This window comes from Emys orbicularis, chromosome 20 (assembly GCF_028017835.1).
Source record: "Emys orbicularis isolate rEmyOrb1 chromosome 20, rEmyOrb1.hap1, whole genome shotgun sequence".
Classification (NCBI taxonomy): Eukaryota; Metazoa; Chordata; order Testudines; family Emydidae; genus Emys; species Emys orbicularis.
Window position 1 is genome coordinate 14,828,094 of NC_088702.1, and position 11,191 is coordinate 14,839,284.

Genomic DNA, 11,191 nt, shown 5'->3' on the forward strand with positions numbered 1-11,191 from the left:
GGATTCTGTTGAGACTCAATTTAATTCAGATTTTTTCCACCATCCCTCAGCCCTTCTCTGCTTTTAAATAGAACTGATTAGTCTGTTGTTTCTTGTCTTTCAAGTGTCTTTCCGGCTACATATTCCGACACCATCCTGCAGTGTGGTCCTCTGCAAGGAAGGAACAGTTTGTAAGATGGTAGATGGGGAGCCAGAGTGTTTGCCAGTTTCTGCGGCCACGTGCTGGGCTGGGGGTTACTTGCATTACCACACATTTGATGGACGGCCGTATGACATCCATGGCGCCTGCACCTACACCGTGGCCAAGACCTGCGGGTGTGACTGCGACCCACACTCCTTTGACATCACGGCTGAGAGTGGGAACAGGGGGAACACACAGGTCTCATACATTGGGTCGGTGACCATCCAGGTGGATGGCATTACCATCACAGTGGCCAGGGCAGAGGTCGGCTTTGTGAGGGTGAGTACTGGGTGCACCTCTCCACCCCGCTGCTATGCACAATTCCCCAGTGTGGCACTAGCGGGTGCTGTGTGGCAGGGAGTGGCGTGGGGGAGGGGTCAGTCGGGGGCACTGTCCTCTCAGAGTTGCACTGACCCATGATACCACAAGGTGCTGCGCTGAGAGGAGTGGGTGACTTGGTGTGGGGAGGTGTCTTCTCTGTCACAAGCACATGGGATCTGCTGTACTACGCCAGATAAATAGTAGACCTGAGGACTTTGGGCATTACATCTCCCTTGGCGCGTCATGCAGGTGCAGGGCCAGTACCCCAGCTATTGTGGGCAAATCCCAGCTCCGCTGAGTCCATCCTTCTGCAAGTTCCCTGGTAATTTCTAATGTAACAGGGATCCCTCTGAGACCCCACCTGAGGAGAATCCCCACTCCTGGATCCAGGAGGATGTTGCCTCAGCACTAAGTTATGGGGAAACTGAGGCACATCTAGGCAGGTCAGGGGCTCTGCTTTACAAAGCCTGCTCTAACCGAGGTGCCTCAAGGGCCCTGGAACATTCTAGACATCTCCTTGAGACCTCTTGTCCCTCAAGTGCTGCTCCTAACGGCTCCAACTGACGTGACCCCCCTCCCCCACAGGAGCTGCTCCCCAATGGCTCTAACCGACGGCTCCTTTCCCTGCAGGAGCTGCTCCCTTATGGCAATAACTGACAGCCCCCCCGCCCCCCAGGATCTGCTCCCTAAGGCTCTAACTGACATGGCCTCCTCCCCACAGTAGCTGCACCCCAATGGCTCTAATCGACATGGCTCCCTCCCCTGCAGGAGTTGCTCCCTAACGGCTGTAACCAGCGTGGCCCTCTCCCCCACAGGAGCTGCTCCCTAATGGCTCCAACTGACGCAGCCCCCTCCCCCACAGGAGCTACTCCCTAACAGCTGTAACTAATGCGTCCCCCTCCCCCACAGGAGCTACCCCCCCCCCGATGACTCTAACTGACGCGGCCCCCTCCCCCTCAGGAGCTGTTCCCTAATGGCTCCAGCTGACACAGGCCCAGCATTGCCAGTCTTGTGTTTTCTTCACAAGTGCCGGGGTTTTGCTGGGGGCTGGGGCTCGTCTGGTGATGGCACAAGAAGCTCCAGCCCCCTGGTGAAGTCCAGCCCCGCTGGAAGCCAGTAAAGTTGCTCCTCACCGCTCTGATTCGGGGGAGCAAAGAGCCCAGCTGCCCAGGGTGGCTCTGCTCCCTCCCTTCCCCTGTCCCATGAGCAACCGGACGGGACAGCTCCTATTCTCCTCCCCCCCTGCAGCATCCCAGAAGGAGCAGAGGAGAGGCGGGGGGGGGGCTGAATTGTGCAGGCAGGAGTCTGGGACTGATGAGGTGGGGGCGGGGGCAGGGCTGGGCAGGGCTGGCTCTACCATTTTTGCCGCCCGAACTGCCAAAGCAAAAAAGCTCAGACTCTGCCACCCCAAGAATTGACGGACTGCGCCCCTTAGCATGTGCTGCCCCAGGCACGTGCTTCCTCCGCTGGTGCCTGGAGCCGGCTGTGGGGCTGGGGCTGAACTGAGGGGGGACTGATGGAGATGGGGGCTCAGGTGTTGAACTTGGGGGGATAGCTCAGTGGTTTGAGCATTGGCCTGCTAAACCCAGGGTTGTGAGTTCAATACTTGAGGGAGCCACTTAGGAATCTTGGGCAAAATCAGTACTTGGTCCTGCTAGTGAAGGCAGGGGGTTGGACTCAATAACCTTCCAGCTCTATGAGATAGGTATATCTCCATATATTTAAATGTAGGGGAGCTGTACTGCTGGGGTGGAGAATGGGGAACTGGACTGATGGGGATGTGGGGCAGGGGGGCAGGACCAATGGGGAGGTTACTGAGGTCCCTGAACTGATAGGGTAGGGAATGGGTGCAGAGAGAACAGAAGGGAGGGACTGGGGGACAGGATTAATTACTGCACAGGGGACAGGCAAATGTGGGGGTGACAGCTCCTGCAACAGGGACCAAAATTCCCTTCCCCTATAAATTGAGGAGAGTGGACAACACGAATTGTCACAGACACGCACTGAGGTGGGAGGGAGAGTTCTAACATCAAAAGACAGGCTGCAAATCACAATGCAGTCCTTTTAAAAGAAGCTCTTTATTTCTTGGGGCCGATCTCATGAGATTTAGGGTCTGACTCACGATTTTTGATCTCTTGAGATTGGCAATACCATAGACCCCTCCCTCACAGGGGTGGCTCCCTAACGGCTCTAACCAGAGCCGTCTCCCTCCCCCATGGTTGGCCTCACCAATTCCTAGTCTTAGTCCTTTTGAAATTCCATGAAATAGTTTTTCTTCAGTATTTGCCAATTTGTCACAGTCAAAAGGCTTTGAAGAGATGGTCCAATTTCAATGATGTTCTGATGGAAACCATGCAAATTCCAAAACCCACCTGGTTTTCTCCCAGATTGCTGACCTGGCTCTTTGGCATCTTGCCAGGAGGACTGCCTCAGAGCTGGGTGTCCATTTCCCTTCAGAGAAAATTTTGCAATTGATTAGATTTATTCTTAATTGGGACGGAACCAATTTTCAAAATATTGAAATCCTCCACTATAAAGAATTACTTTTCTCCAGCCAGTTCTATCTAACATGATGCTATAAACTATTTCTGGCTCCGATTTGGGACCAGATTCAGTGAAAATTTTGGATGGGGCCCATTGCTAATCTGAGCAGAAGTCAGAATGAAATATAAATGACAGACTAATATAATATTTAATATATGGAGCTATACCTATCTCATAGAACTGGAAGGGACCCTAAAAGGTCATCGAGTCCAGCCCCCTGCCTTCACTAGCAGGACCAAGTACTGATTTTGCCCCAGATCCCTAAGTGGCCCCCTTAAGGATTGAATTTACAACCCTGGGTTTAGCAGGCCAATGCTCAAACCACTGAGCTATCCCCTCCCCCTGACTAATACCATTGATTGTGACCTTTGCCCTTTCTTTCTCACCATGAAGGTGAATAACACCAGGACCCACTTACCCATCTCCCTCAACAATGGGGCCCTTCGGCTCTATCAGAGCGGCACCTCCTTCGTCCTCCGCACCGACTTCAACCTCAGAGTGTCCTATGACTGGAACAACCACCTGAGGGTCACCGTCCCTAATGACTTCTCTGAGAGCCTGTGCGGCCTGTGCGGCAACTATAATGGGAACCCTTCCGATGACTTCTGGACCCCAGCCAAGGATCAGGATCCCAGTGTCATTCTCCAGGAGCAAAGCTTGGCAGTGGAAGATGAGGATCAGTTTTGCTGGCACGATTGCATTGGAGGCTGCAGGCCCTGTGCCCCCAGCATAGCCAGAAAGTACAAGGAGGAGGCCTCGTGCGGCCTGATAATCAAGGTCTCAGACGGGCCCTTCAGCCAGTGCCACACTAAGGTGGATCCTACAGTCTACTTGGACAACTGTGTGTACGATCTGTGCCACAACGACGCCTACCGGAAGGCCCTGTGTGAGGCCCTGAAGGCCTACGCGGATGCCTGCCAGCTGGACGGGGTCAAGATTGGGGAATGGAGGCAGCTGGCCAGATGTCGTGAGTACAGATTTGAATGCCAACATTATATAAATGGGTCTGGGGGTCAGCACTCCTGCATTCTATTCTTCTCCTTAGGAGGGAGTGTGGCCTAGTGCTTTGAACAGTGGTTGGGATATGAGGACTCTGGGTTGTACTGTACCTACAGTATCTCTGCCTGTCTGTCTATGGTATTTCTAAGGTGGCTTTCACTGTGAATATATAACATGGGAGTCTGAGATAAGATTATGCCAATTTTTAAGTCAATCATCCCTTTATGGGCCTGATCCTTTAAGGTGCCAGGCACCTCCTGCAATGTGATGAGCATCATTGACTCTTCTTGAGGTGAGTGGGATTGGAGAGCTCTCTGTGCCCCGTTAGATACGTCCCTTTCTCTATTTTAAATATTGCTTTTGCTTGGAGAGAACTTGCTGCTAAATCTGTGGGTCCTTCACTCCCCAGCCATGGAGTGCCCCCTGGAGAACAGCAAGTACCAGCTCTGTGGAACAGCCTGCCCAGCCACGTGTGTGGACCAGTCAGCCCCCAGCAGCTGCCAAGACCCCTGCGTGGAAAGCTGCCAGTGCAAGGATGGATTTGTGCTGAGCCAGGGCAAATGCATCCCCAAGAGCAGCTGTGGGTGCCTGTTCGAGGGGCGCCCCTATGCCTCCAATGAGAGCTTCTGGGTCGATGAGGCATGTGGGACACGGTGCATGTGCAACGCAGCCACTAGACAAGTCGAATGCGTGGCTGCTACATGCAAACGTTCAGAGAGGTGCGGGCTAGTGAACGGCATACGGGGTTGTTACCCCTCCAGCTATGCCATCTGCTCTGTGACAAGAAATCTGCACTATGCCACCTTTGATGGACAGAGATACAACTTCCAAGGCACCTGCCGCTACCAGCTCACCGCTCTGTGCAAGAAGGCGGAGGGACTGGTGGACTTTGAAGTCTATTTCCAGGAGAATAGCACTGCTCCTGTACAGATCAAGGTTTATGAGACTGACATCAGGATCAGTAATCAATTCCCTGGCAAAATCATGGTGAGTTTCAGAAATCACATCTAGTTTCTAAAACATTTCTGGAAAGTTGCCTTTGTGATTAGAAGTCGGTTGCAGAAAAAGCATAGAAGGAACTTAAAAAACAGGTCAAATATTAACTGGATTCTGATGTGAATGGACAGCCAGTGGAGAAGCTTAAGGGTTGGGGTGATGTGATTACACTTCGTCTGTGTGAGAAAGTGTCAATAGCATCCAACATATGTGGGAACCTTGGGAGCTGGGGCTCAGGTAGCACACAGAGGAGGGAACTGCAATAGCCAATGCCAGAAGAAATGAAAGTCTGGTTGGAGGATCCTTCCTAGTCTGGAGAGCAGGGATTCAGGCAGGCCATTGAGGAGAGAGCAGGCCAGATTGCACAAAGATTTCAAGAGGTAGATTATTATTATAACCATGGGCTGGAGCTCTGTGCTGGGGCGAGAGGTTCCACCACAGGCGAGTGATGTTTCATATCCCATGTGTCTTGCTTTTATAGGTGAACAGTTTCCTGATTAATCTTCCCTTCAACCTCGATAAGAAAATCACTGTGTATAGAAAGGGCTGGGCCACAGTGATCCAGACAGACTTTGGTCTCACCGTTACCTATGCCAGGTGGTCAGGACGCAGCACGGTGACTCTGCCAGTTGCCTATGCGGGAGCCGTGTGTGGTCTGTGTGGCAATTTTAACATGGACAGGAAGGATGACATGCTTATGAGGGATGGCACGCTGGCACCAAACCCCATCAGCTTTGGCCAGAGCTGGAAGGTGGGAGACCTCCCAGGATGCTCTTCAGTAATGATACCACCTTGCGCAACTCTAGAAGCTATTGAAAAAGAACAACGAGGTAGCAGAGTGCAGTGTGGGCTCATCCTATACAAGAATGGCCCTTTCAGAGAATGTCACAGCAAAGTGGACCCCAATGGATACTTCCTAGACTGCGTGTACGGCTATTGCTTCCTCAGTGGGCGGGAGAGTAACGTCTGCCAGGCTGTTGCTGGCTATGCCGAGGCATGTCAGGAAGCTGGAGCTATGGTGCGTCCCTGGAGGACTACGCAATTCTGCTGTGAGTCTTCCGTGTTTACTTCTGATTGCCCCATGGGGATCGTTAATTCTTGTTGGCTGGTAAATGTTGATCTAAACACTAGCTTATCCTGTTCTGCAGAACATTTTTTAAAGATGTCCTCTCTCCAAAGGATGGGTACAACACAGGTAGTGGCTCTTGGAGCTGTCCCCACTACATACACCATCAGTGTGGTGTACCTTGGGTCAGAGAAATACTGTCTAGCGATGTAGTGTACTTCGTGGCCTGTCTAGTCCTGGGCTTCCCTGCTGAGACTGGGACATAATCAGAGCCTGGACTGGGTGGCTTCAAATTGTGACATTTTTCCATTAGGAACTGGGCTGGGAACCCACCAACTCATCTCACACAAGCCATCAGTTGGGAATGAATTTTAATCACTACTGACCTGGATTCAAAACAAAAAGCTGGCAGTGAAACCATGAATCCAAGACCCAAACTGGAACCTTAGGCCTTGTAGAGAGATTATCTGTATCCCATCATCTGGTCTCTCTGAGGCAGCCAGTCCTTCAGACCTGGGGCTGGACTGCAGATGTTGCCTTCAATTATTTAACTAAACCAAGGAAATAGAATATTAGGAGCTGGAACAAAATTGCATCTTCTGGTGATGGTTCATTGTGCACATTGCTATGCGAGCTAACTCTTTGTTCTAATTACAGATCTGTCCTGTCCCCTGAACAGTCACTATGAATTATGCAGCAGCAGCTGCGATCTGACATGCAGCAACCTCTATGCCCCGGTGCAATGCACAACCCAGTGTAAGGAAGGCTGCATGTGTGATGAGGGCTTTGTTCTCAGTGGTGACCTCTGCGTCCCCATTTCCCAGTGCGGATGCCTCCACAGAGGACTTTACTACCAGCCCGGGGAGACCTTCCACCCGAGCGGTTCATGCGAGGAGCAGTGCATGTGTCAGGCCGGTGGGGAGGTCGTGTGTAAGGCTTTCTCCTGCGGTGCTGGTGAGCAATGCAGGTTGGTGGACGGTGTCCAGAAATGTCACCCATTTGGATCTGCGACCTGTTCTGCCTCTGGCCATCCCCACTACCTCTCTTTCGACGGGGTCCCCTTTGACTTCCAAGGCACCTGCACCTACATCCTGGCCAAGACCTGCACCGATGCCAGTGACCTTATACCATTCACTATCAGCGTAGAGAAAGAAGATTGGGGCACCAGGAACGTGTCCGTGGCCAAGCTGGTGTCCATTCAGGTGTATGGGATCACTCTCACCCTGCTGCAGAACAAACAGGGGCTCATCATGGTAAGGCCTTCTCCAGATCCTGCCCTCTACCTCATGGGGATAAGGCCTCATGGGGATAATGGCTAGTGTTGACATAATTGTCTTTGCCTCTGGGACAGTATGGCCTAGTGGTCAGAGTGAATTGTCTTCAGGGCTAGAAGACCTGATGGTAAGGGTTGATACGGATGCCCTCTCTCTCAATGGCCAGAGTCAATAGGGCTGCCATGCCTCTCAGGGCTGTGCCACCCAATGGCCAGAGTCAGAGAGGTGCCCTCACTTGCAGGGCAATAAGGCCTTGTGGCCAGAGTCAGTAGAGTTGTCCTTAGCCATAGGACGGTAAGGCCTTGTGGCCAGAGCCAATGGGGTTGCTCTTACCCGTGGGGCAGTGAGGCCTAGCAGCCAGAGCCAATGGGCAACCATCTGGGGGGGAGTACCAGGGTAGGAGGACTCAGGCTCACCCTGCTCTGCCAGGTCCCGGCCCAGGGCCCTAACAGTGGCACAGTGTTCCGCCACTGAGTCAGTGGGGCTCCAACTGAAACATGCTGACTTCCCACAGGACTACAGCTAGTCCCCCCGGGCCACTTCCTTCAGTGTCTCTTGGAGCAGTAGTCAGGGCGTCGTCTGGGTTTCTGGGCTTCTCGGCGCATGCAGTTCCCAGTGACTCCGATCCCTCTTGGGCTTTTGTTGGTATCCAGGCATCTGTCTGGGTCTTGGCACCTCTGGCTTCCACGGTCAGGGGCTCCAGCTGCTCCCAGACTGGAGCCTGAGAGGTGTGTCCTTCCTCCTCAGCGATCAGCCCAGACTGAGCTGCTCCCTTTTATACTAGTGCTGCACTTGGAGCATGCCTAGTAGGGACGTGGGGGCATGGTTTCTTTAGCCCACAATGAGGAGTTAACCCTTCCCCATCCAGTGCGGGATGAGTGCACCCCATCACAAAAGGTCATAGAAATGCACTTTGTGCCTTGCACTTTGAGCAGGAGGTTGTGGGCTTTGAGACGGTCCTTAATTCCTGTGGGTGTTTATTCTACAAGCTTCGGCTGGCCTCCAAGAAAGCTCTGTTTCCTGCATAGATAAGCCTTATTCTTAATCATAGAAGTGTTGGACTGGAAGAGACCTCAATAGGTCATCTGGTCCAGTCCCCTGCACTCAGGCTGGACTATGTAATAACTAGACCATTCCTGACAAGTGTTTGTCTAACCTGTTCTTAAAAACCTCCAGTGTTGGAGATTTCATTACCTCCCTAGGCAATTTATTCCAGTGCTTAACCACCCTGAGAGTTAGGAAGTTTTTCTTAATGTCCAACCTAAACCTCCCTTGCTGCAATTTAAGCCCATTGCTTCTTGTCCTGTCCTCAGAGATTAAAGAGAACAATTTTCACCCTCCTCCTTGTAATAGCCTTTTATGTACTTGAGAACTGTTATCATGTCCCCTCTCAATCTTCTTTTCTCCAGACAAAACAAACCCAATTTTTTCAATCTTTCCTCCTAGGTCATGTTTTCTAGACCTATATTCATTGTTGTCGCTCTCCTCTGGGCTTTTTCCAGTTATTCACATCTTTCTTGAAATGTGGCCCCCCAGAACTGGACACAATATGCCACTTGAGGCCTTATCAGCATGGAATAGAGCGTAATAATTACTTCTCATGTCTTGCTTACAACACTCCTGCTAACACACCCCAGAATGATGTTCACCTTTTTTGCAGCAGAGTTACACTGTTGACTCATATTTAGCTTGGGATCCACCATAGCCCCCAGATCCCTTTCCAGAGTACTCCTTCCTAGGCAGTCATTTCCCATTTGTAGAAAGTGAAAGTCCAGTTGTGCCAGAGGAGCAAAGCTGTTGATCACAGACTTCATCCTGAAGCTTTTATCAATCATTAATATACCCTCTACTTCAAGGATCAGCAACACTTGAGTATGATTTTAGATGATGGTAGGGACTTGACCACCCTGGCTTGTACCAAATACCCACATCTCCTTGAATTAAAGGCATCTCAGAGGAAATGACTAGTTGTATAAGATAAAGGCCAACTGGATCCTGAAAGTGCTAACCATCAACATAAATGACGCTGTCACCCAGAATAAATTTGATAACCTTTATGGCCGCTGAGAGTTTCTATTGATGGCATTAACCTTGTCACGGATGTCATGATTGCTGGGGAAGTGGCCATTGTGGCAGTGTCACGGGGTGCTCTACTCACTGCAGATAGCGCCTCCTTCTGACAGTTCTGGGGATTAGCTCTCTTACAGGTCTAATGCCTCCCCTTGCGGTCTCTCCCGCCATTGTCCTCTCTCTCTCACTCTGGGGCCCCTCACTTGCTCCAGGAGCTGTAGCTTCCTCTTTGTGACTCATCCTCTGTCCAGTTCAGTATGTGGTTTCTCCTTCCAGGGTATAGGGTCTCCCTGGACCCGCTGTCCAGGCAATGCCACTCTGTGAGTGGCTGGTAGGAGAACCTGGGCCTGCCCACTACTCTGGGTTCTGGCCAAGGGACTCTACAACATGCAGCCATAGTCTAATCAGTCCCCAGCCTTGCTGCTGTCTCCCTGGGCTGCTTCCTCCTCTGCCTCCCACAAGCTTTCTTCTCCATCCTTCTCTCTTCTGGGTATGGTCTTCCCTCAGGGCCAGGCTCCTGGGGTCTAACTCCTTCCTTGGGTTCCCTCCTTCCTTCTCTAATACACAGATGGTGGCTGCAGACTTTCTCACTGCCACCCTTTCTGTTGCCAGCTTCTTGGCTTTATATTAGCCCAGGTCACACCCACTCAGCTGAACTTCATCCTCCAATCAGGGGTTGCTCCTCCAGCCTAATACCCTCACGTGTGGCCTATCACACTAATTGGTTCCTTACTCAGCTTCCTTTGCCCTTTTGGGGCTGGTGTGGCGAGAGCACCCCATCACAGGCAGGCTATGGTGATGTTGGCAAAGGTTATGCTCAAGCCTTGTGGAGTTTTGGAACAAGGGTCTTCATCTTGGAAATTGATCCAATTAATTACGTAGTATCTCCCCTTGTTGGAAGGGAGTTGAGTATATTGAAGATAAGGACTGAGACCTTGAATGGGATTTGATGTTCTGTGGGGGGCCAATGTAGGGAGCGGATGAGAGGTGTGATGTGTTCACAGTGGACAGTGCTTCTGAGGAGATAAACTCCAGCATTCTGCACCAGCTGGAGTAAGAGCTGAAGGCTCTTTCCACAGGTATATCACTTGTTGCAATCCAGCCAAGAGGCGACAAAGGCGTAAATAACTGAAGCCAGGTTATCCTCTGCCAGGATGGGATGGAATCTCACAGCCAACTGGTACTCCAGGCGAATTCTGCGCCAAAAAATTAAAAATTCTGAACACAATATTTTATAATCCTGCAAAATTCTGCATATTTATTTGTAAAAACAATGCGATATAATCATACCAATTTCAATTATTTTGGTAATTTATTTAAAAATACCTGTCAGCAAGTATGTCTATAACAATACAGACACACACAAAAATTCCACCAGGAGTACAGAGTTAAAAAAACCCCTACGACAATCCAGGATCCTGTTTCTCCGCCCCCTCCTCTCCCCCAGAGCCCAACCACAGGGCCCCCCCAGCCCAGATACCCACACCTCTTCCCCCAGAGCCCCACTGTGGGGCTCCCCCCAAGCCAGACACCCGCACCTCCTACCCCTCAGAGCCCAGGGATCCAGAGGGAGAAACAGCCTGATGCTGGGTTCTGGACTTGTATGGAGTTTCCTGCACACCTCCTTCCTTAAGAGCATGCTGAGAACTGGGAAGCCTCCAGCTCCCTCCCACTCCTCCTGGTCTTCTATTTGTGAGCTGGGCTCTGCTGGGTCCAGTGGCCCCTAGAGGCGGCCAGCAG

General features: G+C 51.4%; 2 protein-coding genes across 2 annotated transcripts in view; both read left to right on the forward strand.

The window, feature by feature from the left end:
• The window catches only part of LOC135892661 (IgGFc-binding protein-like), a 108,467-nt gene that overhangs the window by 25,677 nt on the left and 71,599 nt on the right, over positions 1–11,191 (forward strand). The window contains exons 4-6 of the mRNA XM_065420456.1: positions 120–460; positions 3,440–4,013; positions 4,455–5,032. Of these exons, the coding sequence (XP_065276528.1) occupies positions 120–460; positions 3,440–4,013; positions 4,455–5,032 (1,493 nt within the window). The remainder of the gene's footprint in view (positions 1–119; positions 461–3,439; positions 4,014–4,454; positions 5,033–11,191) is intronic.
• On the forward strand, positions 5,311–10,508 carry LOC135892560 (IgGFc-binding protein-like). Its single transcript, XM_065420362.1, has 4 exons — positions 5,311–5,328; positions 5,523–6,090; positions 6,765–7,360; positions 10,425–10,508. Exons 1-4 carry the CDS (start codon positions 5,311–5,313, stop codon positions 10,506–10,508), a joined length of 1,266 nt encoding a protein of 421 aa, XP_065276434.1.